The sequence below is a fragment of the Vitis riparia genome, chromosome 11 (assembly GCF_004353265.1).
Source record: "Vitis riparia cultivar Riparia Gloire de Montpellier isolate 1030 chromosome 11, EGFV_Vit.rip_1.0, whole genome shotgun sequence".
NCBI classification, from domain to species: Eukaryota; Viridiplantae; Streptophyta; class Magnoliopsida; order Vitales; family Vitaceae; genus Vitis; species Vitis riparia.
Window position 1 is genome coordinate 12,863,102 of NC_048441.1, and position 22,743 is coordinate 12,885,844.

General features: G+C 36.3%; 2 protein-coding genes and 1 pseudogene across 3 annotated transcripts in view; all 3 read right to left on the reverse strand.

The window, feature by feature from the left end:
- Positions 1-5,037: 5,037 nt before the first annotated feature.
- On the reverse strand, positions 5,038-5,988 carry LOC117924769 (annotated as a pseudogene).
- A 2,607-nt stretch (positions 5,989-8,595) lies between these two features.
- Positions 8,596-13,169, reverse strand: LOC117925406 (sugar transport protein 7-like). Its single transcript, XM_034844407.1, has 5 exons — positions 12,790-13,169; positions 12,320-12,616; positions 11,362-11,681; positions 9,440-10,063; positions 8,596-9,356 (listed from the first exon to the last, which is right to left on the reverse strand). Exons 2-5 carry the CDS (start codon positions 12,468-12,470, stop codon positions 8,871-8,873), a joined length of 1,581 nt encoding a protein of 526 aa, XP_034700298.1. The 5' UTR covers positions 12,471-12,616; positions 12,790-13,169; the 3' UTR covers positions 8,596-8,870.
- Positions 13,170-14,733: 1,564 nt separating this feature from the next.
- The window catches only part of LOC117925405 (adenylate kinase 5, chloroplastic), a 28,476-nt gene continuing 20,466 nt past the window's right edge, over positions 14,734-22,743 (reverse strand). For both annotated transcript variants that reach the window (XM_034844406.1, XM_034844404.1), the window contains 10 exons: positions 21,695-21,730; positions 21,545-21,625; positions 21,295-21,433; positions 17,188-17,267; positions 17,004-17,069; positions 16,145-16,174; positions 15,954-16,063; positions 15,204-15,341; positions 15,057-15,086; positions 14,734-14,974 (listed from right to left, as the gene is read on the reverse strand). In XM_034844406.1, coding sequence (XP_034700297.1) covers positions 14,950-14,974; positions 15,057-15,086; positions 15,204-15,341; positions 15,954-16,063; positions 16,145-16,174; positions 17,004-17,069; positions 17,188-17,267; positions 21,295-21,433; positions 21,545-21,625; positions 21,695-21,730 — 735 coding nt within the window. In that variant the 3' untranslated portion in view covers positions 14,734-14,949. The remainder of the gene's footprint in view (positions 14,975-15,056; positions 15,087-15,203; positions 15,342-15,953; positions 16,064-16,144; positions 16,175-17,003; positions 17,070-17,187; positions 17,268-21,294; positions 21,434-21,544; positions 21,626-21,694; positions 21,731-22,743) is intronic.

Genomic DNA, 22,743 nt, shown 5'->3' on the forward strand with positions numbered 1-22,743 from the left:
AACAATTGAAGAAATAAAGAATGGTAATTTGTGGGTTTTATTGCATTGACAAGTCATATGTAAGGGCCTAATTTGAGATGATCCTCTCAATTATAGAATAATCAACAATCTCAAAGAGCAACCTTCTCACTCCATCACAAACCACTCAGCATCTCATAAAATAAACCTTCTATAGCTATGCCAACTCTCTAAAGTCATGTGTAAGGGCTTAATTTGAGATGATCTGCTCAATTATAGAATAATCAACACTCTCAAAAAGCAATTTGCTCACTCTTTCATCACAAGCCACTCATCATCATCTCATAAAATGAACCTCTTATCGCCATACCAACTCTTTGAAGTCACGTGTAAGGGCCCAATCAAAATATTATGCAACAACCTGAAAGATGCTCATCTCAACCATAGAATGGTTAACAAACCATAGAACAATCAACCAACTCGCTCATCATAAGTCAACCCTTAACAACAAGATCTACCTTAGGCTCAACCCTCTCAGACTCTACATGGTTGGATCAGAGAAGGGATGCATAAAGCTAACATACTTAGGGATGAAAAGGTCATGCAATTGTGTCAAGGGTAATGATATGTAAGGTTGGTCACGGATAGGTGCATAAGGTCGAGGTATGAAATGATAGGATGGAGTATTGCTTTTATCATAAGATAAATAGGTCACAGTCTCAAACTCCTTAGGTTGAGCCTCTGGTCATAGATCAATAAGTTCAATATCATTTGTGATGACTTAGACCTCAAGATCATAATGCGAATGTGAATAAATGCCTCAAGTCAAAAGTGCAACACGTGACCATAAGACATGAAACAAACACATGTAAAAGACAAAACAACACGAAACATGATGCGACTCAAGATAACCAAAGATATGATGCATGTGATTACTACCCCAAAAATGCTATTTTACACCTTTAAGTCATTATGTTTTAAGCACTTTTGTGTAGTAATTTTCCATCTTTATTCCAATTGGCATGTTAAGGACCTAGCAATGAATTCTAATCATATTTGTGGCTAGTTTTAGTATTTTGACAGCTTTTTGGATCATTAAGACAAGCCAACCAAAGGAGAGAAGCAAAGAGAAGCAAAGAGGAAAATAGAGGACAACAGCTGCAGTCTTCTTTCGCACTTTTAGAGCACTTCCCGAAGTCCATTTTTTACATGCTATATACCATTTCAAAGCTCAGGAAGTCAAGAATCCAACGCTTCAAACCGTGTACGATTTGGAGTTGAAATGAGGAAGATATGGCCTTCGGAAGACAACTGCTCTAGGCTTGTGCGAAATTCGCACAACACCTTCAGCTTGTGCGAATGGTGTGCGGAACTCGCACACCCCCTTCCAAATTCGCACAGCCCATGCGTGGTGCGAATTTTCCTCTATTTTTGCCGACTCCACTTTAGATATTTTCTTATGTAATTTTTTGATGTAATTTCCTTTCTTATCCTTGTAACAAGCCAATCACAAGCTTTGCTTTTGTAAAGACTATATAAGGGGTGGAAATCACCTCTCAAAGACAGCTATCATATGTGTTATGTTTTACACTTAGAAAAATACAGAGCTATCTCGTTTCCCCTTTTCTCTCTACTATTTTTTTTTCTTGGAAGCCAAACAACCTCTGAAGATGTTTTCTTAGAGGATGAGAGACTAAACTTTTGGTTTCTTAGAGTGAAGGAAGCTAGGTGAAAAGTCCAGATGCAAAGGTGGAAAACTCTCGTGCATTAAATACAGGTAGTTGGAGTTCATAAATGGCTTTTAAATCCAAGGTTTTGCTTTAAATCCCTTATAATCACTTTGAATGGTCAATACATGGTAAGCTTCAGGTCTCTATGGATGCTTATCGCTAGATCCATATCAGTCCATTAGTTATCATGTACGAGCCATTGGAAAGTGGTTCAAGGTGAAAACCCATAGTGTCTAAAGCCATTAATGGACCTTGACTACCATTTCTATTGACTTTTTATGGATTAAATCTTCATTGTTAAACCTATACCGGTTCGGGAAATAACTATAGGTTAAATCCCCAATGCGAGGAGAAAAATCCGGAATTTTCCACTTTGCATTCTGAACTTGATCCTAACAATCCTTAGCTCTGGGAGACTTTCTTTCTTCCATTTTTAATTAGTTTATGTTAATCTAGTTTCAAACACTTTCAAAATAAATTTTATTTTCTTTTAAACTTTAAGTTTTTGGTAAAGGAAATCATTAAATTCAATTTCTAATCTTGAGTATATCACTGGTAGAATGAAAACCCATCATAGAGTTCGACCCTAGAGCCACTATACTATAGTAGCTTTGCTATGTTAGTATGAGGTCATAGGTTTTATAAATGTTTTTTATTAAATGACCCGACTGGATTTACACGGAATCAACATGATACAACACAACATGACACATGACAAGATATGATACACGGTCCTATGATGGTAGCCAAAATCTATATGTATGATAGAAACTCAAAAGTCATAAAGGTGTCCATTGTGAGATGACTATAAATGTGACTAGAGAATTTTTATTAATAATCTAGAATTTGAAGAATGACACTATCATGAGATCAATTCCCTATCTCTAATAGGATATCCTTGAATCAACTTTTAACCCAAGCTTTGTAAAAGAAAATGATAAGGTGAATCTCTCAAAAAATATATGAATGTGAAAACCATGTCTTTCACATTTCCATAATGAAAATATTATGTTGAAAATGGAAACAATCAATCAAAGAATAAGGTATCAAGCCCATGACAAGTGTAGAACGTAAAAGGATGAACATGATCGATGAGTGTATCCCAAAATGTTAAGTAGAAAGTGACAACAAACTAAAAGAATGTGTTAACTCAAGAAAGGAAAACTGACAAAAGCCTAGGGAGAAAGCATGTTGGACTCAATGAGTACACCAATTGATACTCAAACTTGTACTGATCTCTTATCACAAAAAGAAAAAAGAAAAAAAAGAGGTGTTGTATCCACAATGTGACTAAAACGACACCAAAGGCTCAGAAGCACCTATGTGTAGGTAGAAATCTTAGTTGAATGATCTAAAGCTCAACCTATAAGGTTAAGGTGACTCTAAAAAGGGTAAGCTAAAAAGAGTCCCTAGTATAATCAATCATACCCTCCAACGATATGCAACCTCTTATGCCTCCAAGAAACGAGGTGTTTCCATGCAAAATGGTTTCCATCTCTACTCATGTAATACCTCACATCCCAGGGGTAATGACAAAGGCTCTCCTACTGGCTAGTGCGTCTCATAACTCTCAACAGTTAGTGACGATTTAAAGTACACAATGGGTGATGTGGATGCATTCAACAAACTAATCACACAAATATCTTAAATCTAACTTTGAGCTATACAAGTCTTCAAAGATCAAACTCCAAGCAACATCAACATGATGACCTTCTCCAATATGCTCTCAAACATAGATATAACTTAAAACTATACCTTATTGTTAATTACTAGCTCGATCGCAAAACAAACAAAGCATTAAGTCTTATATCAAATACAAGATCGAAGGGAAGACAAATTAACTGAGACTAAGGGGTCGGAGATAGGGGAATAAATGTGCATCCCATAGAGACAAGCAAACATGCACCATGTAGGATGAAAGTAGTCATGCAAAGCAGATATGTACAAGCATACACAAACATGAGTAGATATATATAGATATGAGTAGATATATACAAGTCCACATGATAACAAGAAACAATATACAATCAAGGCACAAACAATATATATATATAGAGTAAAAGTAATCAACATGTCAAACTCTCACGTGCCCTAAAACAAACAAGCATACAACAAAGGCACAATAAGAGGGTATGCACTGGTTAACTAATCAAACATCATATTTCCCTTAACTTGAGTTAAGTCTGACCCTTTAAACATCTCTAGCAAAGTCGTCATTTTATGGACTCAAAATTTTCATGTGCGTTCCCATTTAATGGTGAGACTCGCATTTTATTGTGAAAAACTTATTTTTGAAAGGTTGGAGTCGCCACTTATTTTAGTTTATTTTTAAAAAGGAAAACAAAATAAGAAAAAAAACTTTATGTGATTCCTTATTTGGAAAAATGAAAAATTTGCAAAGTAAAAATAGATTCAGATATCAGGTTACCTATCAAGAAGGTGTAGTGATAAACTGTAATATCCCTTTAAGCCCTAAAAAAATGGTCTCTATTAAATAGGTCGATGGAACTATGACAAATGGTTAGTAAATTATGGATACCACAAAAGAATAATACAAGTGTACATCAAAGTAATGATAAAAGTGAATTACACAAATATACAAAATTGATACATGAGAAATACACAAAATGATTATTAAAAAGATTTTATTATTTCAAATATCATAATAAAATTGTAAGAAATCTTGAAAGAATTTATTTACATTAAAAACCAATTTGATTATTCATAAAGCTTTCATTTATTTATCAAAAGATTTAATTTTATTCACATTCAAATTTATTTTCAAATAATTTCTTGTTTTTATTAATAAGTACAAGCTCATTTAAAGAGAGAAGTTTGAATTTTATTTTATTTACAAGAAAAAGATTTTTATTTTTATTTTTTGTTAGAAAACTAGATTTATGATTTTATTTAGAAAAGAATATCCAACTCAATTCTATCAATGAAAATGGTGTTTAATAAGAAAAAAGAAGAAAAATTTTACAAAATTATTTACAAAAGATGCTTTTATCCCCATTTTTATCTACCTAAAATTGTTTTTTATTTGATTAAAAAGGATTTTATTTTTATTTATTTGCCAAAAATGATTTCTTTTATTCAATTTTATAAAGAAAGATTTTAATAAAGGTTTTTCAATTTTATACTAAAAACTTTGCAAATTATCTTTACTCAAAAAATGATTTCAAATTTATTGTTTTTAAAAAAAGATGGTCCCAAATTTATTTAAGATAAACATTTAGAAAAATAATTATCTTTATTATGTTAAAAAACAGTTTTTCAATTTTATTTAAAAAATTGACTTTGTTTAAAAAAAAAAAAGAAAGATTTTCAATTTTTTAAAAAAGATTTTCTAGACCTCCGTCATTATGAAGGCGGAGAGGAGGGTCACAGCCACTGTTATGCTCTGTCCTGCTGATCGGGTCTCTAGTGGGAATATCTCACTTGGATCTGTCCGCCCAAGTGGCCACCGACACCATCCGATTGCCATAACGAAGAGGCAGGTCACAATCAACACCAATACTGAGTAGCCTTTCGAGAGCTTGTCATTGCCGCTGAACTTGTCCCCAGGATAATGGCAACCATCACCTGTTCATCATGCCAGAGTGGGAAAAATGGAAGAGTTATATGGAGGGAGAAGCAGAAATGAAAGAGCTTTTTGAATGTGTATCTGACAGATGAACATTTGGATTCCCCCAGAAATCAGTAAAACTCTTCTACCCAATTTACCCACTAATGCAATTGAAACCAGTATGGATAAAACAAGAACTGCTCCCGTCAAAGCGAAGGAGTAGAGAGAAGTATTTCCAAATCCCAGGGCCTGAAACAGAACTGGGGCATAGAAGAGAATAGAATTTATGCCGTTGAGGATCTGGAAAGCCGGCATGCAGATTGCCATAACCAACTGTGGCCTGTTCCTTCTCTCAAGGATGCTTGATTGAGTTTGCAAGCTCACTAGCATCCACAATGTTTTCAAACTCCGCATCAACTTCTTTGGTACCTCTGATTCTTTCTAGGACTTGTCTCCCTTTCACCCTTGATCCCCGTTCGATTAGACTGTTGGGAGTCTCAGGAAGTAGTAGGCCTCCCAGGCTTCCACTGTCATTATGATAGCTGGTAATGCAGCCAGGCCCAATGACAGCCTCCATCCCCATGAAGGGAGATTTCCTATTCCGTAATTGATCATGTTTACTGTGAAGATCCCCATCGCAGTTGCTAAATGAAACATTAGGTTCTGTGATCCTCGGAGATGGGTCGGCGCCATCTCTGACAAATATAATGGCACTGCCTTCACACGGTAACAACAAAGAGTACATCCGATGTTTCAAAAGGTAAACTGTACACATGTATGGTGGCTCTTTCAAGAATCGATCACCTTCCTAAAAGGTCTTACCACAATTGGCAACTTCTCTTGGCCAGAGAAGAAAGAAAATCCCCACTCAAAACAACTCGATTCCCAACAAGTCAATAAAAAAGATCACACAAAAAGCAGTAAATTGTTCAAAAAGATATAAAAGATCACTAGGAAGTCACACGCTGCCTCGTAGGATAGCATCAAATACAAGAAGATCCCTTTCTTTGCAGTCATCTCCAGAAGGCTCAGCCCTGTTGATGTCAATCCCCTACTCTTGAGGCAGATCATCCCTAGTTCGCTCAGGAGAAACAGTCGACCTAATCCTAAAGCCACCTCCCAGGTCCATGGAAGTCAGTTGACATGATCCTTGTGTAATATCTACTACATATCCATCTCGACCTATTTAGAAGGGCCCATAGGTGGATCACCAAGAATCCCCAGCACTTGCAAGCCAAGGAGAACCAAAGCACCCTAAGAGAGAAAATAAGACTAATATGTCAACAATAACAAAAAGGTAAAGCTCATCTAATTATTAGATTTAGAAAGCCCCCTTCATCTAGCCTTAAGTGATCTACCAAGTACTGACCGGTTAAACCCTCTAAATGACTATCGAAGCCAATTAGGAGGATCAAAGTTCTTGACACCCAACTCCAAGTGAGCATCTACCCAGCCAAAGGTATAACCTTCATTTTGATTAAGCTCATCTAGAGACTGAAGATCAGTTATCAGTTCCCTAAAAACCTTAGCCGAAACCTCATCTTTGTCGACCCTTTAGCGTCTTTTCTTACACATGAAGAAGTTTGACCTCAAGAGAAGTCTTAGATTCCCTGATCTTCACTAAAAGGTTGAGTAAAGCTTCCTTCTCATTTTCCAGTGAGGTCAAGGGAGCCTTCCACTTTGGCCAACCTTAAGGCTACGCTCCTATTCATCTATCCTATCCCTCGCTTTACCCTTCTCAAAAAAAGTGTTTGTTCCCATGAGTTTTGATCTGCCTCTTCAAGGCATTAGAGGTAGACTGAGTTACTTGAGAACTAAAATGAGTTCTACCTGACAAACTAAAAGCAGGAGGGGATCTGACTAACCCTCCAATACTCAACCTTACATTTTATGATTTCCCATCCAGAGACAAAAGTTTGGTAGTATGGTCTATCTTTCTCTTAAACCAATCAACCGCCAATCAACCGCCAAGCAAGGGAGGAAGAACTAGCTTCTTCTTAGGTAAGGCCGAACTTTCCAACTTAATCATCAAGACCAAAGTTAGATAATATATGAAAATAACTTATTTTATGTCATATTTGATTGAAATAGAATAAGATAAGCGATCATATAACTTATTTGATCTCATTACCAACTAAATAATATGATATGTTATATCATCTCTTATCCCATATCTACCAACAAGGATTTTAGGAATCATTTGTTTTGGTTTAATTTTGTTCACCTGATAAATACACCTAATCTCAATTGGTTTTGAATTTCATTAAATACTTCATCTATCATTTTTATTTATTATTTTCACTTACATCCTTTCTCATTCAAAATAAAAAATATATTTGATAAGATTTTAAAATAATGGGATTAAGCATATTTAGTCAAAAGTAAATAAAATAAGTCTTTATTTTTTTTAAGCTTAACTCTTAAAACAAGATGCTTTAAAATTTAAGATAAAAGTAAAAAAAAAAAAACATTATACTTTTTTATGACAAGTTAAAAAACAAAGACATAGTCTTAAATCAAATTTCTTTAATATTCAAGCAAATAATAATAATAATAAAGAAAACAACTTAATATTTAACGTCTATTTAAACTTAATTTAAATTAAGTTATATATATATTTTAAATGCCACCTTATTTGCTCGATTATACTTGCGGCTAAAAATCTAAACAAAGTCTCACTTGTATGTGGGATCTCAGGGTAGGCCAAATTAAACCCTCTACCTAGCTACAACATACAAAAGGTTTGGGCTTGAGCCCATGACAGTGGGTATGCAAAAAGCTTGCCAACATTATTGAAGGTCACATATATTAAAAGTGTATTTGACAATAATTTTGAGAAGTGTTTCTATTGTTTTTAATACTTGAAAAATAAAAAATTTTAAGTGTTAAAAAGACTAAAAATATTTTTTAAAATCGCTGTCAAACTCACTCTAAATATATAGTAATTATTTTATTTAAAGTTTTTTTCCGAAAAAAACAATAAAACATAAAAATAAAATTTTAATAAAATAATTAGTTTTAATTATCTCATGATATAAAAACATCATAATAACTTTTATAATGAATAATTTTCAATTAATTAATTATATATAAATACAAATTAATAAATAAGCCATAAACATTTTAAAACAAAAAGAAACTATATAAATTACCTTTTTTATATCAATTATATTTATGTAATTTTTTTTAGTAAAACAACTTTAATATGTATATTATTACTTTTATTATTTCTCAAAATTTTTTATAATATTTCTATATATTTTGATTAATTTTAATCATATCAATATTTTTTACAAAATTACATAAATAATTTAAATAAAGATTAAAGGACGAGTTTAATTTCATTTTTGGGGGAGGATGGAAATAAATTTAAATAAAAGGAGGAGTTTGAATAGAGATGGCCCGTCCCAAGTCTGTTCCGTAGCCATCCATACTTCATGCGGAAAATATAAACAAAGCCTCATTTGTATGTGGGATCTCTCACGGTAGGCCAAATTAAACCCTCCACCCTGCAACAATATACAAAGACTAATTTATTTGGCTCATGATAGGAGCCTGGCTTGCCATATGCTACATGGATTATTTGAAGTTCACCGAAATCGGAAGAATTAAGCTCAGCTGCCTAGCTTTGTCTTTTCACCTGACTCCATTGAATGGCTTCCCAGGCCATCGATGTCGTCAACATCTGGAGTCCCAGGCACCATCCTCTTCCAGAACCAATGCTTCTTCCACACGAATATCATTTCTTCAATGGGAACTCCCTTTGTTTCAGGTAGGAAGAAGTATACGAAGAGGGTCATGATAACAATCCACCCAGCAAAAAAGAGGAAAATTCCATGCTTGAAAGAACAAAGCATGGAAAGGAAACACTGAGCTATTATGAAGGTGAACAGGAGGTTCACAGCCACTGTTATGCTCTGTCCTGCTGATCGGGTCTCCAGTGGGAATATCTCACTTGGAACTGTCCACCCAAGTGGCCCCCACGACCATCCGAAAGCTATAACAAAGAGGCAGATCACAATCACCACCAATACTGAGTAGCCTTTCGAGAGCTCGTCATTGCTTCCGAACTTGACCCCCAGGATTATGGCAACTATCACCTGTTCATCATGCCAAAGTGGGAAAAATGGAAAGAGTTATATGGTGGAAAAAAGCAGAAATGAAGTGTTTTTTGAATGTGTACCTGACATAAGACCATTTGGATTCCCCCAGAAATCAGTAAAACTCTTCTACCCAATCTATCCACCAATCCGATTGAAACCACTGTGGATAAAACAAGAACGGCCCCTGTCAAAGCGGAGGAGTAGAGAGAAGCATTTCCAAATCCCATGGTCTGAAACAGAACTGGGGCATAGAAGAGAATAGAATTGATGCCGTTGAGGATCTGGAAAGCTGGCATGCAGATTGCCATAACCAGCTGTGGCCTGTTCCTTCTCTCAAGGATGTTTCTGAAAGGATGCTTGATTGAGTTTGCAAGCTCACTAGCATCCACAATGTCTTCAAACTCTGCATCAACTTCGTTGGTACCTCTGATTCTTTCTAGGACTTGTCTCCCTTTCTCCCTTGATCCCCGTTCAATTAGACTGTTGGGAGTCTCAGGAAGAAGTAGGCCTCCCACTGTCATTAAGATAGCTGGTAATGCAGCCAGGCCCAATGACAACCTCCATCCCCATGAGGGGAGCTTTGCTGTTCCGTAATTGATCATGTTTGCTGTGAAGATCCCCGTCGTGGTTGCTAACTGAAACATCATGTTCAGTGCTCCTCGGAGATGGGCTGGCGCCATCTCTGACAAATATAGTGGCACTGCCTTCACACAAGAATAACAAAGAGTAGATCAACTATTTAAAAAGCTAATGCAAAAACACATCCCACCTTCCTTCCTCCTTGAGTCTCCAACTGGGAGGGTGTTTGATAAATATTCAGTACCACTTAATGATTCGATTTAAGTCATTAAGTAGATAAAATATATTTAATAAAATAATATAATATCACAACTTAAAAATAAAAAATGTTTTTAAAAAGTTAAAATAGATAACTCACTCTTAATCTCGAATCTCTTTTGTCTTGTTTGTCCATATTTAATGGCAGTACATTATAAGTATGATTTTACATTCAACTCATCTTTTATAATAAATATTTTTATAATTATTCTTATGCATCTATAAAATTTTAATATGAATACTTAATAAATAAATAAAAAATTATATTTGTATCCACCAAACTGATTTTTGCATCCATTTAAATAATGAATATTTTTAGAACAAAAACACCCCTTGATGCTACCTTCTTATTCTTCCTTCACTTCTCTTTTAATCTCTCTAAAGTTCTAATAAAATTTATCAAGAGAGTTGTGTTTTGCACCAATGGATAAACAAATAATCATCTCCAATGATGGCATAAGTGCCAAGGAATGTCATAAAGTGCAAATGTATGTCATTTATAATATTTTTATATTTCTTTTCGCATTTTTGAAGAAGGAGGTGTCGCAAATGGCGTTCAGTTTTGCAAAGTCGAATGTTTTATAAATGTCTGACGCTATATTTTTGAACAAGGTTAGAATGTTCGGAATTGTACATCCAAACCCTGTTATAGTTGTCTGGAACTGTCCCTCCAAACAACCTAACTGTCAAACAATTAAACTCTATCCAATATCATACATTTGGACATTTCTGTTGTGTCCAACTTTTCAAGATCTCTCCAGGGTGTCTTTCAAGTCCAGATACCATGAAGTGAGTTTTTTTTTTCATTTTTATTACACTTTTTCATGATTTCTAACCTCTAAATCATTTATAAATTCCTTCTAATTGTTTTTCAACTATTTGAACAACTCGAAAATAATTTAACTTAAGTTATTAAGTAAGAAGTATTAAGTCTTTTCCTGTTATTCTTTGAGATACATGGACGTTTCTATGATGGAGTTCTTATGCACTCCATTCCCCTTGACAAACACCAGACCAGACCTTTAGGCTGTGAAGGTTTGGTAGTTCAGAGAATGAAAATTCTGTTCCTTTCAAATAAGGAATCCTGGATGTATGTTTGGTAGAACTGTAGAAGTGAGTCTATGGCAACATGAAAAAATCTAGAGTTTCATGTAAATTATATTACCTGATCGCCAAATCCAATGCCAATACCAAGCATGATCCGACCCGAAAGAAGCATCGCCAAGTTCACAGCTGCAGCATTTAGGGTAGCTCCAACAAGAAAGCTGATCCCACCACATACTATACTTGCTCGACGCCCATACTTCCTTGTAATAGGCGATGCCACAATGGACGCAACCAAACCAGCAAGGTAGAGTGAAGAGGTAAATGCTGCAAGGCCTTGGTCATTGTACTTGCAGTAGTGGTCTTCTTCGGCCCGCCTCTTTTTTAAATAGACTGTGTGGAAGAATTTTTCAAGAAATGTATCCATTGATGTCACGCCTCCTGTTATTCATCAAGATAGCATTGGTAAGAATTTGTTATGTTTGTTTTTAATGAACATTTTGGGCATTTGGCCACTTATGATCATCATATTCAGGAACAGAGGGATAAACCTGTGTTTTGCTACTCTTCTAAAAGATAATCAAATCCAGAAAAAAGATCACCATTACTTTCCACTCTCATTTGGAGTTTTGTCCAGGATTAGATTTGTGGTGACAGCAACATCGAAAACAGGACTTTGTGGATGTAACCCCCATCTGAGGGGTTTTGAAAAGTGCATAAATTTGAAAGCAAAATCTGCAGAGGAAAATTGAATAGAGTCCCAATTTGGCTACTAGAATTTCTGTCTTGTTTTGTTGTTCATGGACTAATGACCCATCTGGTTTCAAATTTTAATCTTCTCCACACTTGCCAACCAAAAGTCAGTACAAAAAGTTCTTTATAATTCTGATTCCATTCCTGCGAGATATGAGATGCCCAGTACTCCATTTGAAAAGTAGTATATACTAAAGAATTATCCATGCCTAAAGGCAAAAAGTTCCATTCCCTTGAGATTTTCTTCCATTTCACACGGATTCCCTCATCATTACAAAAAGCAAACTGGAATATTTTACAGCTTTGATGTAGGAAAAGTGAAGTACCTGAAACCCCAATGTCATAGCCGAAAATTGCACCCCCAACAGCAGCAACAAGGCAAGCAACGACCACATAAGTAGTGAGCCCGCCTTTGTACTGGTCTGCCCTCTGCTTGGACACACCTACAGGAGCAAAAGACCCATCTCCCACCTCCATAGTTCCTCTTCTTCCTCCTCTCCCAACACAGTTGAGACACCAAGGAAAATGACTCTAAGACCTTCTTCTCCTTGAGAATTCAATCCAAGGGCGGTTTACAAGGAGAAACAGAGAGGTTCCCCACTCAAGGTTTTTGTAATTCTCAACTGAAGTGAAGAGAAAATCAACAATGGTATTAGCTTTTAATAATGAGGGGCTGACCTATCATAATCACTTACCAGTCTTCATCCACAACAAATGGATAAAATATTTGATACAGGACAACAATTATTTAAGGAAAAAAAATCCTTGCTTTAAATCAAGGAAGGGATTAAATTACCATGAAAATATTCGGAAGGCTTGCTCTGTTTTTGGCACCCAAGAAAGTTACCATCCAAAAAAAACTTCCAATGAAAAAAAAATGGTTTTGGGTGGTTTTGGAGACGCTTGAAAAGGCAAGAAGAGAAACAGGGAGAGAAACAGAAAGAGAGAGACCCTTAAAAAGGTTAATGGGCTTTCAACGCTTTTCCCACTCTGTCTTTTCTTCACCACTTGGCTTGTTCTTCCTGTTGGAAGCTTATGTGGATTTGCTTCAGTTTCTGATTCCATTTCTTATCTGCTATGTCTGCATTCTTCCGAGTCATGGATGGTGGGCTCATCACACGCAAGCCCACCCCCTATAATCCAAAACATCTCCGAAAAAGTCAGAGACAACCCTTTTTTCGCAGTGACAGTTTATTATTATTGACTTTGCTTAGTCTCTCTTCCATAAATACACTCAGTGGAATGACACCAATACTTTGAAAAACTCCCTATAATTTCAATTTAACCACAACCAAATCTTCATTTTTATTTTCTCTTTTTGTTTAATAAAGAAAGGAAAGAGGACTTTGTCACCAAACCAAATATAATGCATGAAGGTGTATGAATATTTTATAGTACTTGGCTGTAATTTTCCTCAACTTGTTGAGAGTCACCATCTCTGTGCATCATCAACACCAATGAATCTTCCGGACATAAAATAATTCAGTGCCAAATCAAAAACAAAAACAGAGTCCTTTCATCTGGCCCCACTTTCTACATTGAAGCCAAATAATTCACTATCATCACTCAGCCCCATCACCAATGCAGTGATAAAGAGATGATATTGTATTTGAAAATTTTGGTATTTTATCTTGTGGCTATAATGGGGTATGAGAAGATCTCTCCTAACTTGATATGCAGATAATATTCCTAATTTAGGGATTGGGCATGGTTAGCTTTATGAAAAGGAAGGTTTTTTCTTTTCTAGGCAGTTCTGTTTCCTTTTGATTTTTCTACAGATTTGAGGATCGTGTAGAATTGATTTACCTTAATTCCTATTGAAAGTTGCAGAGGTGTTCCACTTTTGAAAGTTGGAGAAAATATTTTCACTTCTTAATGCCCACCCAATAGCTTTATTTTCCACGATCGGCTTTCTTTATGATTCCAAACCTTATCTTTACATGGAGCGTTAATTATAATTAAAATTTGGAGCTTATTTAAGGAGAAGTTTATTGGAAGAGCACTTAATTTAGGTCAGGTGGGGCTATGACCATTTCTCTTTCTTTTTCTTTACAAATAAGTGAAGGATTAAGTAAGGGGTTTGGTGGGACTTGGGAGGAGAAATTAAAATGACACGTGTAATTTTGTATATCCATTTCATTAACAAAAGAATAATAATTTTTTTTATTAGGAACTGAATTCTGTTTTAACCCAAACCTTATCCAATTAATACTTCTTATTTCCTTTAAAAATAAAAAATAAAAAAATTGCCACGACAACGCCATCTTCTCCTCTATCCATTCTATCCGACGTCCTGATTTTTTTTGTCTTTCTCTTTCTATCTTCTTTGTCTTTCTTACTTTGTGTTCTCTTTTCTCAGCCATTCATTTTCTTATTTTTTATTTTTTTTCTCAATTCTCTCTTCTTAGGGTCTCCATCTTTTTTGTTTGGCGGTTGAAAATCAGGATTATTGATGCCATGGCAGGGACGTAACACTGGTGGGAGAAGTTCTATACAGTGAAGACGATTCAACATGGGAAGACCTTGAAACTTGGTGACAACTAATGAAATAATTCACTTGCTTTATTTTATGTTTCCTATTTATGAGAAGCATCTATATTTTTAAATTCCATTATGGTAATCTTTTTTTTCTTTCTTTCTTTCTTTCTTTTTTTTTTTTTTTTTTTTTTTTTTTTTTTTTTCAAATTTCACTGATGGATAGAAAGTCTCTTTCCTTTCAAAATAAAGGAAGAAAGAGTGGTCAATGGGAATTAAATCTGTCATGTATTGAATAGAATATATCCTGGGGAGGAAAAAAAATAGTTGAAGGGAATAAACACTTTCCTTCTGGATTCATCTGGAGGAGTGCAATTCAGGCTCATCAAAATGGGCAGTATGATAACATAATATTTACCTTTACATACTTTCTAATATTGAAACCTCCATCTGATGCGTATCAACATACTCTCCTTTCTACTCAAAGTATACCACTCAAGAAGCCCCTACAGGAGAAACAAATGAATGGGTCAACCTCAAAGAGACACAACAACTGGGTACTATTAAACATACAGAGGTCTATATTACCAGAATCCTGTGGCCTTCTTGGCTTCAGACCTGCAAGTGTTGATCCAAAATGAATTGAATTGATGATTAGGCCGGTGGGTGGGATTGAAAAGTAAAGAAAGAAAATGGGTAATAACACATCATTTCGGAAACTTCAATATGAGTTACCTTGGTTTTCCTATGAATGCGTCATTGATTTCATCGATGTTTGGCCGTTCACTAGACGTTGTGAGGATGATATACTTCTCCTTTCCAAATGATTCATCTACCCTCTTGTATAATTCATAACGGTATGGATAAGACATCCTGAAATCATGAGGTGAGATTGACTTGTAAGGAACATTTTGGCTGACAAAAATTTTTCGGGAGATGAGTATATGCCAACCCCTACGTCCCTCTCAAGATATAAAATATGGATATAAATATTGTAGCCAAGATGTTTACTTGGTTTTTTTTTTACTTGTGAAGTTATCTTCTAGTATTCTTAGAACTTATTTGATAGTGATTTTAGAGAATATTTTTAACCTTTTGAACACTTGAAAACAACTCTTCTGATAAAAAATTTCAAGTGTTAGAAAGATTAAGAGCACTTCCGAAAATCACAACCGAACGGATTCTTAGTTCTCACATCAAACTGACTTTGAGAGGAGAGAGAAGTAAATTTACATAAGGTTTTTCTCTTTAGTCTTTACTACCACTGCATGCCATACCCTCTGCTTGATCAAAGCCATATAAGGTTGACAGAGATTATTATAATAGAGTATTAAATACTTTGTGTAGCCTCATTCTATATCCTATATTATTCTTCATGATGTGTTCCCTCTTGAGTAGGTCAAAATTTCTCTCAAATTTGAAAGATACCAAAACCAAAACAAAACTAAGGGCATTCAGAAAGTACTAGATTCACAGTAATCTCACCTGATAGCACCCATAATTGGGTATTGAGTTCCTGCGTAATATAGAAGCCGAAAGAAATAGCAATTTTCAAATGACGCAGCATATTCCAATCTCTTGTCCCGGCCCATTGTCTTCAAGAGAAATTGGCATATTAGAAGCTGACAATATATATTCATTTGTGTGTTATTTACAGCTTACTGGTTTGTACATACTTGCATAATACCACTGGAACCAGGTAAATCCTGAATTTGAAGAAATTCATAAGAGAATTAGTACAGACAAAAAAGTATTTGCACTAAAACATAACTGGATGCCAAAAAGGACCTTTAATAACCAATAAACAAGGTAATTGTAAGCATGGTATGGTGAGAGGAACCCAACAAAGTTTCATGTTTCATAGGTAAGAGAGTAATAGTAAAGCAGTAAAATTTCCTTAACTGAATTTTAGGTTCAGTTTAATAGTTTCCTAATGAGTGGCAGTTCCTTGTAAAGTAGATCAAATTTTCTTATGCTTTTTGAAAAGATTTTTATGGTTAAACTCCTAGTTTCCAGAGATTGAATTTTCACAATGGCATAATCTGCATTAATTAAGAGGTTTGCCTTCTAATATATTTTACCTTTGCCAATTAGGGCTAGGTTTTCATGGGTGCTCAGTGTATTTTTGTTGCAAGTGAAGAATTAAAGGGATTAAACTGCAGAGAAAATGCTAGGAACTGTATAGTGGTCCATTTGAAAAGGAAAGAATCTGAGAATCATTTAAGGCCACTCTTTTCTGGAACCTCGATGACAAGAGAGGTACTAGGGACTAGGGTGGGAAGTCCCATTTGAAATTTTACTTGTGATTTGGTCTGCTCTTTCATGTGGGATATTTTAGATGTTTTGCATTTGACCTAGAGCTGGTACATTTGATGGTTTGAATAAAACAAAATTTACTATATGAAAACTATTAAGAAATGAAGCATGTACTTTTGTACAAAATTGCAAATGCAGGAAAGACAAGTCATATATTAATAGGTACACAAATCACTTGATGAATGGATATTAAGTTAAAGTTCATATCAGAAACCAAACCTTGAGCCTAGGATTGACAAGAATGACTGGACGGTTACCAGCAGCATCGGTCATAGCTTTTAGATCCTGCATTTTCAACCTCAAGGCTCTTAAAAGGAAAATATGGAAGTATAGGTGTCAAGTAGAGATGCTGTGCCAAAAAAAAATAAAAACGCAATTAAACATTTGCTCTCAAGATCCTTACATCAATAATACAATTCCCAACAGCATTTTGAGGAGCCACTAGAATAAACAAGTCATCTTGCTCTTCAACCTCTTTAGAACCTGCACAAATATGAAACGAGATGGCAACATCAACAAAATTAAATACCCAACCAAGTTATGTATAAGAAGGAGGGGGGAGCCTGAATTCGAATATGAGAAGGTTCTTAGAAATCATAGAAGACCTAGAGTTAAAGGATATGCCTTTAGTCGGGGGCCCTTTTACTTGGAACGGAGGGGTGAATAATCAGACCTTCTCAAGGCTGGATAGGTTCTTGATTAATGAGGGTTGGGACATCCACTTTGGTGACGTGAGGCAGTGTGTCCTTCCAAGACCAGTCTCCGATCACTTCCCGATTCTGCTGGATGTAGGGGGTGCAAGAAGAGGCCCTTCCCCTTTTAGATTTGAAAACATGTGGTTGAAAGTGGAAGGTGTGAAAGAGCTTATGAAGTCTTGGTGGGAGGGGGTCAGAATCAATGGGTCAGCAAGTTTCATTTTGGCTGAAAAAATAAAAGTTCTGAAGGCTAAGCTGAAGGAGTGGAATAGAGACTCATTTGGCAGGATTGAGCTTAGAAAAAATGCGGCGTTGGAGCAGGTGCAGTTGTGGGATGCAAAGGAGAAAATTAGAAGACTGAATTTGGAAGAGCTGGAAGCTAGGAAAGAAGCGAGGGAAGATTATAAAAAATGGGTTTTAATTGAAGAAATCAGTTGGAGGCAAAAATCTAGGGAAGTGTGGCTGAAAGAGGGGGACAGAAATACGGGTTATTTCCACAAGATGGCTAACGCCCACAGGAGGAGGAATAATGTGGACAGAATCAAGATTAATGGAGTTTGGTGCACAGAGGAGAATGGAATTAGGGAAGGGATCCTCAATGCTTTTAAGTTACTGCTGTCCAGTTCGGGGGACTGGCGTCCTTCTATATCCGGGCTGCAGTTAGAGACTCTGGATCAGATGGATGCTAGTACGTTGGAGAGCCCGTTCACGGAAGAGGAGGTGTTCAATGCATTGTTGAGTTGCAATGGGGATAAAGCTCCAGGGCCAGATGGACTCTCTATGGCTTTCTGGCAATTTGCTTGGGATTTTGTGAAGGCGGATGTGTTGTGTTTCTTCAAGGAATTCTTTGAAAATGGAAAATTTGTTAAAAGCCTAAATGCAACTTTTTTGGTCTTAATTCCAAAAAAAGTGGGAGCTGAAGATTTGGGGGACTTTAGGCCTATAAGCTTGGTGGGTAGCTTGTATAAGTGGTTGGCCAAGGTTTTAGCCAATAGGCTAAAAAAGGTGGTTGGAAAGGTGATTTCCAAGGCCCAAGGGGCGTTTGTGGAAGGAAGACAAATACTAGATGCAGTACTGATAGCCAATGAAGCCATTGATTCGACTCTGAAAAATAATGAGAGTGCCATCTTGTGCAAGTTGGACATAGAGAAGGCCTATGACAATGTGGATTGGACTTTTATTCTCACAGTTATGCAGAAAATGGGTTTTGGGGAGAAATGGATTAGGTGGATTAAATGGTGCATTTCGACTACAAGTTTTTCTGTGTTGGTCAACGGAACCCCTACAGGTTTCTTCCAAAGCTCAAAGGGATTGAGGCAGGGTGATCCCCTCTCCCCCTATCTCTTTGTTATAGCAATGGAGGTTTTTAGCGCTTTTCTCAAAAGGGCTGTAGAGGGAGGCTATTTATCGGGGTGTAGAGTCAAGGGAAGAAGTGAAGAAGGGGTCCTTATATCCCATTTGTTGTTCGCCGATGATACTTTGGTGTTTTGTAAGCCGTCTCAAGACCATTTGACTTATCTTAGTTGGTTGCTTATGTGGTTCGAGGCCGCTTCGGGATTGAGAATAAATTTGGAAAAAAGTGAACTCATTCCTGTAGGAAGGGTAGAGAATATGGATCACCTTGCTTGGGAGTTTGGGTGCAAAGTGGGTAGTTTGCCGTCCACATATTTGGGGATGCCTTTGGGGGCTTCTTTCAAATCAACATCAGTTTGGGATGGAGTAGAAGATCGCTTTCGTAAGAGGCTAGGAATGTGGAAGAGGCAATACTTATCCAAAGGAGGGAGGATGACCTTAATTCGAAGCACGTTATCGAACTTACCAATCTATCTTATGTCTTTGTTGTGCCTACCAAGTGTAGTCAGACGGAGACTAGAAAAGATTCAAAGAGACTTCCTTTGGGGTGGGGGTAATTTGGAGCGAAAGCCTCATCTAGTGAGATGGGAGGTGGTGTGCTTGAGTAAGAAGAAAGGGGGCTTAGGGGTAAAAAACCTATATATTCTCAACAAGGCCCTTCTTGCTAAATGGAATTGGCGGTTTGCTAATGAGAGAGAAGCTCTATGGAATCAAGTGATTAGAGGGAAATATGGAGAAGAGAGAGGAGGTTGGTCCACTCGGGAAGTGAGAGAGGCTCATGGCTTAGGGTTGTGGAAAGGGATAAGGATGGATTGGGAATTAGTGAGCAATAGGTTGACTTGCATTGTTGGTAATGGAAGGAGGGTGAGGTTTTGGAGGGATAAGTGGTGTGGGGATTCTCCTTTGTGTTCGTCCTTCCCGTCTCTATTTGCTCTGACTGTTGAGAAGGAAGAAAGTGTGGTAGATGTTTGGGATTCCTTGGCGGAGGGGGGAAGGGGGGTTGGAATCCATGCTTTCTAAGAGCTTTCAATGATTGGGAGGTAGAGGAAGCGTCAAGTTTCATGGAGCGGTTACATCGTCATAGAATTATTGAGGAGGTGGAGGACAGGGTATCTTGGAATGAAACTAAGAGTGGTAAATTCTCGGTTAACTCTCTATACTTGGCCCTTGAAGCGGGGGGTTCGGCTCGGTTTCCTTCAAGCCTTATTTGGAATGAGAATGTGCAGCCCAAAATGAGTTTTTTTGCATGGGAGGCTACGTGGGGCAAAGCACTAACTTTGGACAAGGTGCAGAAAAGAGGATGGGCTTTGGCAAATAGATGTTTTCTGTGTCTTGAGAATGAGGAGACCATAGACCATCTCCTTCTTCATTGTTCAAGAACAAAGGTTTTATGGGATCTTCTCTTTACTGTTTTTGGGGTTGCTTGGGTGTTGCCTTCTTCTGTTAAAGAAACACTTCTAAGCTGGCATGGTTCTTTTGTGGGCAAAAAGCGAAAGAAGGTATGGAGAGCGGCTCCTCTGCACATTTTTTGGACGGTTTGGAAGGCGAGGAATTGCTTGGCTTTCAAGGATGATATATTGTCAATTCAAAGATTGAAATACTCTTTTATTCTTTCTCTTTGGGCTGAAACAAAATTGTTCATAGTTGATTGTCCTCTAACTATAGCTAATTTCATAGATTGGATGGGCTCTAATTAGGGTTGTATTTTGGGGCCTTGTGTTTTTTTAGCATTTTCTTGAAGGAGGGTGTATAGGTTTGTAATTCTTGAGCAACCTTCTTGGTGTCTTTTTCTTTCTTTAATAGAATCTCTTTTACCGATCAAAAAAAAAAAAAAAAAAATGTATAAGAAGGAAATCATAATTCCTGTAATTGATCGAATGTTTCTATATTTTGCAAATTAAGAATGCACATACAGTAGAAACACTAGGGTGGAGTGCCATTAAAAATCAGTTATATATAATGCATAATAAAAATGCTATTTAATCTGAATATGCTGACTCTAATGAAGTGTCTACAGCCTGAAACCATGAAACAAGGACAATATGTTAACAATAAAGCATTGAAGTTCAATGAAGAGGGAAAAAACAGTAAAGACTTTAAAATATGGACGAGAACAGTTTATTTGGGGAAAATTACAAAATTCAGAACACCATCACATTAACATTTCTCATTTTTAACAAAACTTTTGCAATATTAACTTGACAAGAAGAAATGGTATCCACCTTACTATCAAAGTAATTCATATGAAAGTCTATATGTAAGACATTATTCTTCATAATTGTACATGCCTTGTTCCTATTATTTAAAGGCAAGAAACAAGCTAATAATGAACCATTGATGAAGAATGTGGAATACCAATAATATTATGACATGATGGATGCGATGAGAAACTGCAACATAACGAGGGGAAAGACAACTGGAAGTCATACAAATGCAGATGCTTTTAGTTTTCAGATGCATACCTATAGAACCAATGTTGATAAAGGTTCCCTTGGCACCATAGTCACCCCAGTCCATGAACTCCAAGATCTTCCGAGTTCCAGCCAGCTGCAATGGCATTCCAGCAAGTGCACCTTCTCCCATTGAACCTTGAACACAAACCTGAGGAGCAACAATTCTGGAAAATTCAATAAATGGAAACCACTGTTACTGTGTTTTATTATAAAATGAAGATTTACTGCTAGCTATAACACAAGCAACTAAACTAAATACCTTAACATGTTTTCCATCATCAGCGAATGATAGAGCAAGGACTCGAACAAGTTCCATCAGTGTACCTATTCGATAAACATCCTGTGCATCATAAGATATGGTTAACTCCAAACAAAATCCTAGAAAAATTAAAAGGGAAATTTTTCTTACCATTTCTGGGTTCAGTTCTGGAATATTGATCTCCACCTGTTAATTTGGAAAGATTCAAACTATTAACATGATCCTGGTTGGAGACATATTTGCAAATGCTAGCTGCATCCTTAAAAAGAAATTCTCTGCAAACCACAATGACTGAATGAACGAACAAGAAATAATTGTCTTTCTCTTTCCAAGTAGATGGCTAGGATAGCAGTAAGACTGCTCAGAAGGGACATTTGGGGGTCCAAGCCTGATTTAAAAAATGTGTTCTAGTGCATAATTGAACACCCATAAAGTGCTTAACAATCTGAAAGAGTTGTTAGGCTACCCAAAAGTTGCACAACAGGAGACTTGAAGGCATAAATATGTACCTTCTGATTGAGTATTTGGTATATAGAACCTCAAAATTCCATGCCCAATGCAATCACAAGAAATACTCAATGAGAACGGATAATAATGGTAGAACTTCCACATATGAGAAGTAGGACATGCACTTTTGCAATCATCTCTTAAGCAATTGGAAAGAGTTTTTAGGCTATCAAAACGTTGCACCAAACTAGACCTAAAAGGCTCCAATTACTTCTAGTTTATGATCAAGTATTTAGTACATAGAATCTCAAAGCATGGTACCCAATGAAATCACAAAGAAAACTCAAGCCTCATTTAGGAAAACTTTTTTTGGTTTTGGCCCTATCTAGAAGCAGAAACAGAAGCTGAAGCCATGATTTCAAAGAGAACAATCTTGCTAATATGAAAGTTCAATTAAAATGAAAAAACTTCTGGCATAAGCTATAAAAGGGCTCCCATGATAAGCAACGCTGTCCTTGCTTCCATGTTTAGCTCTTCTTTAAGCTAGAATATTTTTTAGTAAAATTACCCAAACACAGAAGAAAGAAGTTGTTGTGCTTAAAGAAGAGTTTTAGACTTCAAAAAAACCAATCCAAAGGCCTTAGTCAAGCTAGATGGTAATAGGAAAACCCGCAGATGTCTGAGATGTAACATGCAAAGAGAGGCCAAGTCTTAAACCTCTCAACACCTGATTCACCTTCATTAATGCACAA